This window comes from Anopheles merus, chromosome 3R, assembly GCF_017562075.2.
Source record: "Anopheles merus strain MAF chromosome 3R, AmerM5.1, whole genome shotgun sequence".
Lineage (NCBI taxonomy): Eukaryota > Metazoa > Arthropoda > Insecta > Diptera > Culicidae > Anopheles > Anopheles merus.
Genome location: NC_054084.1, coordinates 47058692 through 47074165, shown reverse-complemented (window position 1 = coordinate 47074165; position 15474 = coordinate 47058692). Strand labels below are relative to the sequence as shown.

The window sequence follows — 15474 nt, the reverse complement described above, 5'->3', positions numbered from 1 at the left end:
ACAATTTCAAGTTCAAATCGCTGAACTGTCACAACAAATGACATGCACCAATACATACGGAGCAGTCTGCGGACGGAGCAAACAGGGATGGAGTTCGTGTGACGTATCGCTGACAGAAGAGTAAAGAGCGTCGATGTAGTCGGTTCGCTTCGTTCGTCGGAGAAAGAAACAGATCAGCACAGTGGCGTTTGCTGAGGCACCCGTAGGACTTCTGGGAACGGGCAGGCTAATGCAGAAAGGCGTTTCCAGAACGAAAATGATTTTCCACTCAATTCAACGGGACGGAATGAGCACTGGGTCCACTAGTCGAGGTTAATGCCTGGTGTTATCAGTGTGGATTGTACATTGTGCGGAGCAGTGACTGTTTTTTCCCTAATTGTCCGTGATTGTTCATCTTCACGCACTTGTTGCGTACGAGAATGTGTATTGTGTGGGTCGAAAATCGGCCCTGAAGTGATGTGAATTCGTAACTACTAAAGTGTTCTGTTAAAAAGCATCGTGATCGGAATAGTTTTGGAGAGAGCTAATAGTAATAGAAGCGAAAAGTGAAGCTAGTTTCCGGGGAAAAGAAATCTTCCAATTTCGAACTACTGTTCCTGGAAGCGACGTAAAAACTGTTTCTCGGAATTTGACAGCAGCTACAAGGCGATCTTACGCACACACTCGAATCGCCGATAGCCAGACGAGTGTGTTTTGGATGTGTTGTGTTTGAGCTGCGACGCTTTGCAATACGAAGTGTGGAACAAAACATAATACAGAAAAAAAAGTGTAACACTACTACAGGTAAGTGAGGGCAATAGGCGGCTTCATACGAAAAGCTCCAGGCAAACGCACCACACACGCGTACGAACGCGCACACATACACACGAGTATCGCAGGCGTAAAAATAGAATGCTGATGTGTGCGGGCAGTGCATCACTTGGTGGTGTGCGTGCGATCTCTAGCATTGGCCGGGGTGATTTTGTTTTGATTTCGAGGAAAACATCTCCACTGAATAAACATGCGTGGTTGCTTTTTCTTCGTCTTCTTCGATACTGCTTCATGTTCTTGGTAATTTTCTTCTTCCATCATTGGTGTGGTTGATTTCACGCTGTGTCCAATTACCGATCGTGCCCTTTTCCAGACACAATTTCTGTACAGATGTTCAGCAGATGAATTTTACGGCTCTAGTCTAGGACGGAAGAAATCGCCACATGCGTGTTGACTGGGTTGATTATGTGGAAGGAAGACATAGGAGTGCATTTATCCTTTTACGAATGCTCTAAATGTGCTTTCCCTAGGAGGTTTACAAAATTGAGAGAGATTGCAATGATGCATCTTCGGACTACTTATCGGAAGAAGTATCTGAATTTATTTAGAGCAGTCAACATAACTTGAATAAGCTCCTCTTATTGAAATACGTACCGCTTCCCTGTCAATGGGTCCCTTTTTATGCATGAAATAAATATATTTAGTGTTGATTGTTGTTTGTTATTTTTCCCTTTTCTAGGATATAATGATCATGAATCGTATTGTGTTTGTAGTATTAATCTGCTGGGTGAGTTGCGTGACTTCAAAAAATCGACTCGAAAATGCGGCCGCGCTAGGATGTAAGTATATTGCTTGCAGCCAGAAATACAAGCTCACGTAATCGGTAATTGTAACACGTATCTTTTTTTCTTTTTATTAGGGATAATTCCGACAGAACCCATTTACCGTGAGGTAAATGATTCTTTCTCATTGCAATGTACGCTTAACATGCGTTCCATAGAGGCACGATGGTCAAACAGCAGCAATCTCATGTTTTTCCAAGGCGATGTGCCAGTACCGCGCGAACAAGTGAAGGTAAGCTCAACTTTATGCTTGTGTTTTACTATGTACTAACGTTGGGTGTACCCCTTTTCGATAGATACTTAATGATTCCACAATTGAGCTTGTGGTAGAGAATGCGGAACCGCACATGAATTTTGCATACACATGCAAAGTCAACGATACGAAGGGTGTGGGTATCCGCAGCGTTTATATTGGGCACAAACCGCGAGAGGTAAGGGACTTCAAGTGTCGTGCTCCGCTCTGGGATAAGCATATGGAGTGCACCTTCACACCGGACCCCAATTCGATGGCTGCAACGTATGAATTGGTGTTTTATTTTAAACCAGTTATACAAAATTTCACCTGTAAACTCGAGACAGATAATGAGACAAATCTAACGAAGTGCATCATCAACGTCGATACGGGATATCGAAATGTCAACGAAAAATACTATTTCGTTCTGACCGCGTCCAATCACCTGGGCACGCTAAGCCAACGCTTCATTATAAATCATTTCGATGTGGTTATTCCTCATGCGCCGATCGGGTGCGTTATCGAGGACGTAACGTCAAACAGCGCAGTACTTAAGTGGAGCAAGTGGTACAAGTACGATGGGTTCAGTCGAAATTTTATCTGCGAAGTTAAGCTGCTGTCAATTTTTGATAATAACGTATGGCGCACAGTAAGCAACGAGGGATTGCAGCTGAACCACCGGGTGTATACACTGCCTTTGCGGAATCTGCCGTACGCCGCGACACCGTACGATGTGCGCATTAGGATGCGTACCAACTCGACGGAGACGGATAGTGATTTGTGGTCAAACCATACGAGCTGCCTATTTGACACCTTGCCCCGCAAACCTGATATGCCTCCGGAAGTGGCCATCGGCGCCTTTGAGAACTCGAACGAACACCATCTGTTCATATACTGGCGTGAGCTGGACGACTGGCAGCATAACGCACGCAGTGGATTCCACTACAATATCACTCTGATTGATCAGCACGGAAGAATTGTGTAAGTAATAATTGGTGATCATATTATCCGCTTTTGTATACGAATCAGTGGTACGCAAGCCAGTGGGTGTCATGAATTTGGTTTTCCATGGTTCTTGTTTGGGGTCATCTTGTACCCAATTTTTACACCCGTGTAAGGGTTGTCTGTGAAGCAGATGTGTGGAGAAGTTGTATTGATTTAATTTTTCGTGTTTGTAATTCCATACCTCACTTAGCGAACACCTTAACGCCACCGGGGGCATGATCGATCGACATCATTTAGTTGACATGAATTACACATTCGTAATAAAAAGTGCCAACCCGGAAGGCATGTCCGAACAAGCCAGCAAGGTGTTTGTTCCAGCTCGTCGTCATCGCCTTGACAAGCCTTCAATCGACAAGTTGCTATCGGATTCGGGCAAATTTACGCTGTCCTGGAAACCTCCTTCAAGGATCCACTCTCCAATTACAAGCTACACCGTGTTCTGGTGCAATACGACTAGCAACTCTCCGAACGATTGCAATGGATCTATAAACTTTACCAGTGTTGCCGCAGATCAGACCACTTTCGTGCTGAGCGATGTTGGGTCTACGATTAACTTTGCGGTAGCGGCTAACGCTGGGCGTGTGTCGTCTGGGATGGTGTGGGCAGCGTGTACAGCTACGCACAAAACCGACATTGGGAAACTGAAGACTATCTGGATCAGTGAGATGGATTCGTCGCAAATTCATCTCAAGTGGAAAACGGAATGCGTTGATGTGGCACATGTGGGATACATGATCTACTACTGTTCGATCTCGTCTCCACGTACGCTCGGATGCAAGGAACCAGAGATGAAGATTAATGTGACGGATAAGACTCTGGACCACTTTCTGTTGGAAAATCTCCATCCATACGTGACTTACAAAATTGAAATTGCCATGTACTCCGATACGCACATTGGACCACGCAGCGTGCCGTTAGTAAATACTACTATGGAAGCAGGTAAGATCGTTTGAAATCCAATCAATTATATTTGATGTAACGAAGCACGCGTGGTACATATCGGTACTATTGAATGCCCCTTAAACACTTGTGAGAAATAATATTATGTTTTTTTTTCGTTTTTCTTACTTGCATACATAGCTCCATCACCGCCACGAAACTTAGTAACGGAAAGAGTAACAAATAACAGCATATCACTCCGCTGGGAACCTCCGGCACACATAAACGGTGGAAAGATGTTCTACTGGGTGTTTTACAATGGTCAATTTTTAAAGCATGATGTTGAGGAACCGAGTACAAATGTTACATTTACGCTCGATAATCTGGACGCATTCACTGAGTACAATATCACGGTCACTGCTGAAACGGTGAAACCTTCGAACAGCACTGAACCGGTGCATGCTCGAACGCTGGTAGGGAATCCTTTAGTGATCGGACAGCCGAGTACGAACAGCTCGAACGATTCCAAGCTAACGATTGGATGGAACTCTCCGTCGAAACCTTCTGGCTGTGTAGAGTTTTACGAATTAATGGTGAAAGCCAATCAGATAATTGTGTACCAACAGCGCAAGACGGAATGTCAACTGAGGGAACCAATATGCCAAAATCGAGACAGCTCAAAGTACGAGTTTATGGTGCGCGCAGTAAACGTTGACGTTATCGGTCCGATAAAGACAGCTTTCGAGGAGTTGTCGTGCAGTGATCGCTGGACGGAGCTGAATAATATGTGGCCCGAGCTAAAACGCTTCGTAGCGCACGCAGAATGTGGAACGAGCGATGCGATAGCCATGCAATCGAACGGATATTCTTGGCTTAATGAACTACCACCTAATATTCGTCTACACTACGGTCCGTGGTCTGAACCGTTGGCACACTGGTGCTCGATGGAGAGTAAGAACACGTTGGCAATTTTTTTCCTAGTAGGCATAGCAATTGCCAGCGGTGTAGCGATGTGTAGTTACTCGTACGTTAAAGTAAAGCATGTTCTGCAAGTGAAGGTTATCATACCAGACGGACTGAATGATATAACAGGATCCGGCAAACCATCCGGTTTTGGCGCTGTCATTGGGCCAGCGGGTATCATCTTTACGGAACATCACCGTGTCGATCACATCATGACGAGTGGTTCCACCAAAGAGGCCAGTTACAGTAAGGAGCAGAATCAATGTCTGTTACCGTCCTCGTCCTCCTCGGGTGGTAGTATAGCCGACTTAAGCAGCCATGAGCCACGATCTTCGGCAGACTATTGTAGCAACAGTGGATGCTGTGAAGACGACAGTACAAGCTTTTACGATCAGGAAGCAGAAAGACAAGACCTACATGGGGTAAGTAAGGCCATCTTTATTTGTCAAATACATCTGTACATAAAGCAAATAGTACGCACAGTATGTATTCATGAGAAAAAAAAACTAATTTTGCGGATCTTTTCAACAATTTGAAACCACAGTACAGTGACGATACTACGGAATCTATAGAAAATAGCCACGAAGCGCACCAAGGCAGTACCAGCAGCAGATCGGCAGCAAACGATGATTTGGGCGCATCTTTTGGACGCACCAATATTGGAACCATGAATCTCCCAATAATGCCTGTAACACCGATGGAAGGCAAGGGTAGTCAGAACAGATCATCATCGGCCATGCCGATTACTGTCACTTCAGGCTACGTTCCAGCACCGGTAGTTAATGTAAGTAATGTAGTGTGTATGCAAGGTATTCTAGTTGCATCAGCCGATTCTTGAACGATTGTTTGTGCTTTCCCTTTTGTGGCTTAATTTGTGTTTAGACTGTTAAACAACCTATCAGCTCAAATGGCTACTTACAAATCGGAGCCCTTAATAACGGTGGCATGATGGCGCCTTTGGATACGATGCAGAAATCGTACAATCCAAAAATGGCAGCCGCAGCACCAATATCAGGTAACATGACGTCGCAATGGCCATTAAGATAGTATGGATTAATGACAATTGGATTTGTTCGTTTCTTCCTCACAGGATACGTGACGCATAAACAGTTATCAGACTATGGGCAACATTTGAAATAATTCGTTAAACACAATGGATTTTACAAGAATGATCTTTATCTTAAAAAGTAGTTATGTTTCCATAGCAGGGAATGTCGAATTGTGGCAGCACCACCTTCTGGGTGAAAATGTTGATTAAGCTTAAATCTTACAAGAGAAATAGTGTTACCCCAGGAGCTTTGACCCGTATGCTCGTATTCCTTAAACACAGATTTTCTCCCAATACATACTCACAACCGCTCACTTACACCACACTCACACCGTCACAGGCGCACACAAATGGATAGGGAATTAAAATGAGCCATTTTATCACGGTTGTTAAACCACAAGTACTGTTGGATATGTCAACTATACGTCCTTAAACGATAATATTTTTATTAGCGTGCATTGCTTGATATCCCCATCGCCGACGAATCATTAATTCTTGGTTACAGGAATTGATCTCAGTGAAATTAGGAAATCGCTCAGTGCGAATAGGTGGCAGAGAGGTTGTCAAGGAACGAATGCATAGCAGGACGCTTTTTTTTAATTTCTTTGCTCAATTTAGGACCGAAGTAACCGATGTGAGCCACGGAAAGAATCCTATTCGTACCTGTATGTGTTCGTACTGATGAACAGCAACACAGAAGATAGCCGAGCTTAGTGTTTAGAACTGACGAACTAAACAATCCACCAGCGCACACACACACACACACACACCCCACACACCTACAATCACTCATGGTGATGGTCACCAATTTTGTCGTAATCAGGTATAATAGACGTATTTGTGTATGTGTGTGTACATGTTAAATATGGGGTACGATGTTTATCGCATTCACCTTTCACCACAAATCTCATCTATGCGAACTTTTAAAACATCTTTTTCCTGAACTAACTTTGCTGTTTTCGGGCCCCGTGTGTATGTGGGGGGTCTCTTTTAGTTTTTATTCAAACCACTTGCTGTAAAACTACTGTGTAAATGATTTGTGAAAGGTCTGAAAAATAAAATACCATCCGAAGGACACGATACTTACAATCGTATGTGGAAACGCTTTTAATTTTCTCCCGCCAACACACATGGTGTCCTGTCCCGGTTGGGTAAGTAATAAAGCATGCAACGGGATCTAAAATGAATGTGTCATTAAAATGATAAATGCGAATTGCATAGTCAACGCCTTCTTTTCCTAATTTATTTTATTTTCCATTCTTCCTGTATTTTTGTAACCTTGGGCTGCGGATGGCTTTTGTTCAGAGCATTAAACATTCACATGTTCAGTGTATTAAACAAAAACTAAACGTTCATTAATGCTAACATGGAACCACATCGAAAATGAAGTACGAAGAGGTTAATAGGGGGGATGGTGGTATGCATTATTGTGGGAAAACTCTGGTTGGTGTCTGTTTGGTTTGCTTCTTTCAATTTTTTGAAATTGTTTTCAGATTACCTACAGTTGTTCTGTTTGTTTAATCTTTCTTCGGTGAAAATCTTCTGTGTTTAAGTTTTTTCTTTGTATTTAACGTTATGTTTCTCTAGTTTCGTGGACGACAGATAAATCTATTGGTGCTTGACTTGTAAAACAGGGTTCAACCGTTGCACAACAGTTTTCTTTTTGCGAAGGCTCAAAATGTTCATTTTTTTATGTAATGTGAAATGTACTTTTTTGTCTATACGTTCAGTACTTTAACTTGGCTACGAAACGATTTTATTTAAAAATAAACTATTTGATTTTATTCCAGTTCATGCTTCGCATCCGCCTTCCGTTCGTTTGGCTCCCAGCTGAACCTGCTCAACCTACAAATATTACTTGGTAAATTAGGCTCTGCCTTACGGTAAAACGCGTATAAATGTACGTTTCGTAACAATTGCGGGTGTGCTTGCTTTTTGCCCTGCGTGCCCAATAACTAAGTAAGTAAATAAATCCTCTTCAGGTGCTTCTATGCAGTCATCTCGCGACAAAAGGATTTTACACACAACACCTCTCATTGGGTGGAGTTTGAGCTCACCGAATAAATCGATCGTTTTGCTGTTGTTTAAGTATATAAATGTATACATATATGGGTTTTTAAAAAGTGTTTGGCATTAGGTTTCGTTTGATTTAATCACACCCACTGAAGGGTGGTGCTTTTTAGCTACGGGTGTTTTTTTTTTTGTTTTGCCTGTTTTACTTTTAATTTGTTGTCCTTATACTTATGACTTTATTTAAGTGCTTCCGTAAAGAGGCATTCTTTTTTAATTAGTTTGGTCCATTAGTGGTGGTAGAGAATTGCTATGTGGTTTTGGTTATGATTTTTTTCTCTCATTCTTTTGTCTAAGCTACGTTGCTGGTTTTTGGTATTGATGAACGGTGTTGCTGCTGCTCTCTACATCTATTCATACTGCGGGGGGACTGTATCGGGGACTGGCACACGGCACATACTGTTGCCAACTTTTCACGCTTGTATGTAGCGCTGCCGTCGCTTTTGGCACTTTTCGTATGCAAGATAAATCAGTGCTAACGTGATTAGGATGGCGATGGTGACCGCCATCCCGATGCTAATCCATATGATTTCCTCATTTATCCCGCCATGGTAGGACCGCCCTGGATGCGTTTAGCAATGTTGTGGGGGGGGGGGGGGTGAAGGGTGAATGAATGGGTGAAGGGTTACATTTGAGAAGAAAGAAAATGGTATGTAACATTTTGCAGATCCAAGCAATCAACATCATCATCACCTCCAGTCCGGTAGTTTGAAGAGTACCCGATGTTCCCCGTACCAGCCACTCTCCCGACGGCCATTTTGATTGTTTACTTTTTCCGCAAAACTTTTTGGCAAGCAGTGGCGTTGTTAGTGCGTTAGTGCAGCAGACGGTAAGGCGGTGGTGGGCTTTCCGGATAAGATGCAATTCTGCTCGGGATGCAAGCTCTGATGCGTTCACGTTATTCTGACACCATTTTTTGGGATAACATATAAGAATGAATAAATAATGCAGACTCAAAACGCCTCATACTGTGTATCACTCACGGTAGAAAGTGGCAAATAAGTACCATTAAAGAAACACCTCAAATGTTATTTGGCCCATTGCGTGTGCTGCTATCGCGATAATTTGGCACATGGATATTTCGTCCCATATTTGCGTTCGCCCTTGATTAACTCAATTTTAGTATCAATAGTTACGACAATTAAATACGTTTCTTACAGCACCATATACCGCAAATGGCAGAACAAGTATAAACGGTTGGTTAATAGTTAAATCTTAGCAAAAGCTAAAAATGACGTGTATCGGAAAATCGTTCCATGTAACTGACTACCCACAAGATGTGTGTGGGTTTGTTTTTTTTTTTTTTTGCTACATTAAATTCGGTTAATAACGATAGCCAACATGGGAGAGGTACCTGCGCAGAATCTTTCGCCTGGAGGTTGTAGCTTGTAAAGATGTTCACATCCCAATCCAAGAGAGACGCAGTCCTGGCCGGAGAGAATGCTTCCGGAGAGCCTCCTGATATCATGTAAGCATGAATGTTATCTTCCCGCACGGGCATTTTCATTGATTCACGGGGACTAGGAACGTTTGAAATCAACGAAAATAACTGTTAGCTTTTCTGTTGCTGCTGTATTTCAAGGTCCCTTTGCTATCGCATCCTTTAGTAATTTATTTATTTATTTATTTTGTAATAAATTCTGGTTTGATTATGTGCTGCTGGCGTCATAGCTCTGTTCTCTTTTACCTGCCATTGGAGTTTATTATTATGCTTTAAGCAAATAATATCAGATTTTTACTAGTGCATACGAGAAACAAAATATCTTGGAAGTAGTTTGTTACAAAACTATTTGTTATTTTAGAATATATTACGAATATTTTATCAGCAAATAAACTGTGTACTCACCTTCCCGCTCAACAACTAATTGTAATATTGAAGTGTGTAATATAGATGAGAACAGCATGCTTCGATTATTACTTTTTGTGTTTATTGTTCCTTATTATCAAAACGCAGTTACCAAACAAATGAGCACAGGCCTGGCTACGGATCTCGTAGTTGGAATTGTACGTTGTTTGGTGGTTAAACAATACATCTCTACTTTACGCTCGAACTGTACCAAAAATTATAATTTTAGAGCAGATGATACGCTTTACACGATACGTTGATGATCTGCGGGCGGCAGCACATCCACACCGTTGCTTCAAATCCATGTAAGCCGCACATCGACTATGTCTCTGTCTCCGTTCTGTAGGGCTACGATCCGTTGATACAGCTCCATTGCCGGACCGAGTTTCAGACCGAACCGGGAGAGTACATCGGTTTTACGCATCAAAAGCAACGATGGGCCATCGATTTCCTGCAATATATAAACGGGCACAGATGTTGGGTTTAGTATCGCATCACCTCTGTAATCAGCCCCCGTTGCAAAGCGTCTTACCTGTTCTTGAAAGATATCACCCCATGCCTTACAATGTTTGCTAAAGAAGCGGCAAACGTCGTCGCAGGTCCAGTAACGTATTTCTTTCCTAGGCTCATCGGTACCTTCATCGTCATCGCTTTGGCCACCTTTTGTCGCTGGGCCTGCGGAAGTGCGTTCGTGCAGCTCGCTCGTCTGTCCGTCGTCACTGTCCGTGCTAAGCTCGTGTTTAATTGGAACCGACAGCCTTTCATCTGTCAATGCAGTATTCACATTCCCCACATGGCCACCGAGTTCCATCTCGCTGAATCCAGCAAAATCATGCTGCTGCTTATTGTCTTCTTCATCCAAGTCCTCTTCTTCCTGCACATCGTGAATATCATCATCTTCTTCCTCTTCTTCCGTAGTTCCGCGGCCACTCCGTAGTTTGTTGGTACGCTTTTCTGCTTGCGCCTGCTGTTTGGTGGTGGTGGTGCTGGCCGTTTTGCTTTCTGTCTTTATCACAAGACACGCAGAACAGGTCCAGGCTGTTGTGGGTGTTTTGCGAGGCATTCGGCCCGGACCACTTCGTCCACATTTCTGACATGCACGGTACGATGAGGTCGATGCCGTGCCACGCTGCCCAGCGGCTGGTATCGCTGCCGCTGCTGGTGGTGCTGCTGCTGGCGCTGGTGGTGTTGTGGTTGGCATCTGATTATGATTGCTCGATCCATCGGCGGACAAAGGCGATGAGGGCGTTGCTGTACGGTTTGATTCCGATTTGGGTGTTCCCGTTGCAGCAACATCGTTCTCGCCTCGGCGGTTGCGTTTCCGCGGCACATGATGATCCGAAGGATCGAACACTACTTTCGCTTTCTGTTCATTGGAAGTTATTCAAAACGGATATATTAAATGTGCATTTACTACAACAATACAATAAAAGCAACAAAAAAACTGTTGTTTTGCCTAACATTACCTTGGTGCGCGATCCAACGCGAGCTGTTATGCGATCACTGCTGCTATCATGATCCACAGCAACTTGCGACGATTTGCCCATCGTTTTGCTACTGGTGGGTGTTTTCGCTCTTTTTACACGTTTTAAATTTATCACAACCCTAAATGCTTCAGAGAACCGGATTCAACGTGCACCCACGTCACGTTGACCTCAAGACTGCGGTATGATGTGCAGTGCAGGAGCAAGCAAAGTGCAGGAGCAAAAACACTTTCCACAACAACTGCAGCGAAAGCATCGGATGCATCCGTTTGTCACGATTCCGATCTACTGCCCGACGACTGTGGCAATATCCTAATGCTCCAATATTACACTGCGAACTTTTAATCTGTGCTGCTGATAGATGTGCTCCCAACAATATACCAATTTCAAAATGATACCATTTTGACAGCTGCGCCAAGAAGGAGAACGTAATTGTTGTTTCTGTTTTGGTACGGAGTAGGCCGAACTGACAGGATTGGTAGCCAACAGTATCCGTCGTCAAGTGAGCGAATTTTGGATTCCAACAGTATTTTCATCAAAGTTTTACTCATTTGGTTGGTAAAATGAGCAATGTATAAATCTAATTTTAATACAGTCTCGCTTTGTGAATCTCGCCCATACTGAAAAATGCCATAATTATCTTGCCTATAGAACTACATCATTATTGAAAAGCATTAGCATTTAACAATAAATGCACCACTATAAAAGTAAACTAACTTATCTGTATCAGAAAAATCTATTACCTTTGCATAGATTACAGGAAAAAGGAATTGTAATTTAACATTTTGCCATCGTTGATTTTCTGCGCATATTTCCAAAAAAGATTATTTCAAATATTTCTACATTTTACTTAAGGACTCTACCCAATGTTCGATGTAATACATTTTCGGCAAATTCTTTACGAATCTTTTAGACCAGTGCTCTCCAACCTTATATCTTCTTCTTCTTCTATGGCACAACAACCGATGTCGGTCAAGGCCTGCCTGTGCCCACTAGTGAAGTGAGCTTGGCTTTCAGTGATTTATTGTTACCATAGCAGGATAGTACGTATGGGGGCACGGTCTATTCGGGACTTGAACCCATGACGGGCATGTTGTGACGTCGTACGAGTTGACGACTGTACCACCAGATCGGCCCAGTATAAGCTTATCTTTTTCAAAAATCAATTTTTCCGCTGACCAAATCTATTGACGCCACGGACCACAAGTGATCCGCGGATCACAGGTTGGAGAGCACTGTTTACCAACGAAGTTTCGGAATGGAGCTACAATTAATAAACACACACACAACACCGATTCAACACCGTTTCAAAGTTTTTTTTTTAAATTGAGTAACGACTGCTAATGATCCATCGCATGTTCCATGTCAGCCATTATAATTGTCAAATAATAGGAAATAATGGAAGGTGTAAGAGCATGGACCAAAGATCGTACATCTTCGCAAAACGCAACGCTGTTAGGGCTTTTAAAAGATAAAATTATTCGACGACTGGAGCCATTTGCTGCCGCACGAGCTTGGTGGAGGATCGTCGTAATCGTCCGACTGGCGTCGATTGCCTCCACTTCCGCCGAATGATAGCAGCGGTAGCTTGGAGGCTTTTTTGTCCCGTTGCTCCTGCACTTCCCGGTGGTACAGGAGATTGTCATCGCGCACAAACTCCTGCAGCCGAATGGGCAATTCGTTCAGTGCCGGAAAGCTTTCGTTCATTCCACCGGTGATTTCACCATACGATGACCCGATCGGCTGGCCCGCACTGCTTGCGGCGGTTTCCGTTGCTTCCGACGCGTTGTTCGTGACCAGTTGATAGAACAAAATGTACGGCGTGTTGGGGCTCGGTATGTTTTGCAGCTCGCTGGTGGTGCATTCCGTTACATAGTTGTCGTTAAACTTGAACCACGTTCCCGTACCATCCTGTGCGTAAGTGTAATAGTGGCCCGAGTCCATGCTCGTACCGTAGTGCACTACAACCGCGTAGTTGCGATAGTGCAGCTGGCGACAGTGGCCGGCCTCATCCGTGATGGTAAGCGAAATGTCCTCGTTGTGCAGAATCTTGTTCATCAGCTTCGCCCGCAAGTTGCGGCTCTGGTCGTACCGGAAGTGCTTGATCGTCAGAATAAGGTTTTGAGGCGGTACGGCAACGGTCACGGAACGTTCGCAATCGCGCAGCTGCCGGCAGCGATCGCAGAAGTACTGGTTCTCGCCCACCAGCTTCTCGGAAGAGCAGAAATAGTCGAGCAGTTTCTGTACAGAATGTGTACCATCGCCGGCGGCCGACAGATCACTATCCTCCGGAAAGGACAAATCGAGCGAACGGAACGTCTCGGTAGTGTGGTTCGTGCTGTTGCAAACCGTACACAAACAGCCAACGGACAGCTGTCCTTCGAAGGTTTTCTGCACCAGCGTTTTGGTGCTGTTGGTGGCGATTGTTCCGCTGCCATTCGGTGAAATTAGCGCCGAAGTGTTATGCTGCTGAGTAACATTGCCATGTAAAATCTTTTTCTCCTGCTCATGCAATCGATCTAGCAAATAGCTTAGGAACTCGGAAGAATCCTGCTGATAGCCTGGCGCGAAACCGGGTGGTCTAGTAGAGGCGAGTACCGCACGCGGGGTCAGTTCAGGCCGTCGCGAATGAATCAAAAGAGCCAGCAGCTGTTGAATTTCGGAGAATGGCGGTGCGTCGATTTGCTTCAGCAAAACTTCCGTGCAAAATCTAAAAATTAATAAATTTAATTAAAATACATACATCGTACGTCATTTGGGAAGGTTTCTGGATAGAAATGGTTTTACTGACTGTTTGGTCATCGCCAAAGCTTGCACCACGCTGTTCATGTAGCAAGTATTACCCAAATTAACCAATCCTACACGGGCATTCGAACGGGTCAAACTATTGTCAGCGTCCAAAGCGTTATCGTAACGCTCGGTGCAGGAGTAGCTTAAACGACTATTATCCTGCGAAATTAGTCAACATTCGATTAATCGCGATGCTCTCATTTTCAAATAGCAGGCGGTGTTTACCAGTTGTAAGTCTCCGCAAGCTTCCAAACAATTGATCACTGGCCCGACCTGCTGCTGATAGAGCGGAAGCAGCATCACTTCCTTGCATTGCTTCAGCTTATCCTTCCGCACACTTAAAATGCAATTGGTTCGGCCCTTTGCCTGCAGGAGATCCCCATTAGAGACACATGCATGCGAATGAGTGTTTAACATCACACACGATGCTACCAACTTACCATCAACCCCTCAACCATTTGTATGATCCAAACATTCAAATTTGGTGCAAAATTTATCTTACACAGCCAGTCAATGAAAACGGTGAGAATTTTTCTGATATGTTCGTCGATCATGTTCTTGGAAAGAATCCACGCAACGCCCTGTTGGGGATCCATGAGCGCCAGCATGATCGTGGCAAACGGCGAGGGGAGTTTTTTCACCGACAGTGCATCGGCCGTGTACATCTTTTCGAGGCAATCCTTCACCAGTTCGCGGAACGCCTTCCGCTCAATCAGCTGCTGGAATTGCTTGGTAATTTTGTCGGCTAGCGAACGCAGGCTGCGAATTTCATGCTTGGTCGTCGCATCGATTTGATCGCCCACGAGCAGGACCACGATGTATTCGCAAATTTTCTGGTATTCGACCTCGGTGAGAAACTTTGCATCACCATTGTTGACGCTTTGGAGCAGCAATTGCTCAAGCAGCACACGCAAGGCAGTAGCTGAACTACTGCCACCATTCCCAGAGCTTTGGAACGACGAATCGGTTGTGTTTTGGTTGATAGCCATCCGAATATGCGTCACCGTTCCGGAATACGAAAATTACGAGGCAATAATAGGGATAGCTGCAAATGCGGATCACCACACCAAAGTATGCCACCAAATAAAACTAATCAATTTACTGCTTCTGCTGCGACCTTCCTCTTTGTATGGGTATAATAATCACTGTTGTGTATTCAGAAGAAAAGTAGATTTTACTGTGTTTTTTCTTCTCTCTCCCTACTTTGTCATGCGAAAATTGCATTCGAAATGTCAACCGGGTCGTGCACTGTCAAAATCTGCAAACAGGAGGTTGGTCCAGTGCTCGACTTTGACGACCATATAAACTGTCGGACTTTGTTAGAGTTTTTGTTTTGGAACTGATGATGAACACCATAATAAATATTATACAAAATTACGATCCGGACAGGGACATTATGTATTTTCATTTATACATTGCTTCGATTCAGAGGATGTTTTGTCCGGACAACTTTCCTGACAACAAAACACTAATATGTTTCTGATCAGCAAGTAGAACTCGTTTGTCGGAGGATTCTTGACAAACTCCCCAAATGATCCTACCTTCGCTAATGGTGTATTCAGCCG

General features: G+C 43.9%; 4 protein-coding genes across 6 annotated transcripts; 1 reads left to right on the top strand and 3 right to left on the bottom strand.

Moving 5' to 3' along the window:
- The first annotated feature begins 118 nt into the window (after nucleotides 1-118).
- LOC121597864 (cytokine receptor) lies at nucleotides 119-6793 on the top strand. The gene is made up of 9 exons (XM_041924097.1): nucleotides 119-783; nucleotides 1490-1589; nucleotides 1670-1824; nucleotides 1889-2805; nucleotides 3020-3768; nucleotides 3910-5093; nucleotides 5216-5455; nucleotides 5554-5686; nucleotides 5762-6793. The coding sequence occupies exons 2-9, from the start codon at nucleotides 1496-1498 to the stop codon at nucleotides 5809-5811; spliced, it is 3522 nt and encodes a 1173-aa protein (XP_041780031.1). The 5' UTR covers nucleotides 119-783; nucleotides 1490-1495; the 3' UTR covers nucleotides 5812-6793.
- Nucleotides 6794-7954: 1161 nt separating this feature from the next.
- LOC121597868 lies at nucleotides 7955-9646 on the bottom strand. Its single transcript, XM_041924111.1, has 3 exons — nucleotides 8773-9646; nucleotides 8483-8692; nucleotides 7955-8351 (listed from the first exon to the last, which is right to left on the bottom strand). The coding sequence occupies exons 2-3, from the start codon at nucleotides 8544-8546 to the stop codon at nucleotides 8203-8205; spliced, it is 213 nt and encodes a 70-aa protein (XP_041780045.1). The 5' UTR covers nucleotides 8547-8692; nucleotides 8773-9646; the 3' UTR covers nucleotides 7955-8202.
- A 55-nt stretch (nucleotides 9647-9701) lies between these two features.
- On the bottom strand, nucleotides 9702-12099 carry LOC121597594 (atherin). 3 transcript variants are annotated; one of them, XM_041923460.1, is made up of 4 exons: nucleotides 11863-12099; nucleotides 11102-11772; nucleotides 10168-11001; nucleotides 9702-10086 (listed from the first exon to the last, which is right to left on the bottom strand). In XM_041923460.1, exons 2-4 carry the CDS (start codon nucleotides 11180-11182, stop codon nucleotides 9931-9933), a joined length of 1071 nt encoding a protein of 356 aa, XP_041779394.1. In that variant the 5' UTR covers nucleotides 11183-11772; nucleotides 11863-12099; the 3' UTR covers nucleotides 9702-9930. The 3 variants fall into 3 exon arrangements, with proteins under 3 accessions (XP_041779394.1, XP_041779395.1, XP_041779393.1); XM_041923461.1 differs by having other exon boundaries at nucleotides 11102-11764; XM_041923459.1 differs by having other exon boundaries at nucleotides 11102-11739.
- Nucleotides 12100-12414: 315 nt separating this feature from the next.
- LOC121597260 (ubiquitin carboxyl-terminal hydrolase 35) lies at nucleotides 12415-15116 on the bottom strand. The gene is made up of 4 exons (XM_041922896.1): nucleotides 14350-15116; nucleotides 14135-14275; nucleotides 13911-14068; nucleotides 12415-13829 (listed from the first exon to the last, which is right to left on the bottom strand). Exons 1-4 carry the CDS (start codon nucleotides 14896-14898, stop codon nucleotides 12584-12586), a joined length of 2094 nt encoding a protein of 697 aa, XP_041778830.1. The 5' UTR covers nucleotides 14899-15116; the 3' UTR covers nucleotides 12415-12583.
- Between the last annotated feature and the right edge of the window lie 358 nt (nucleotides 15117-15474).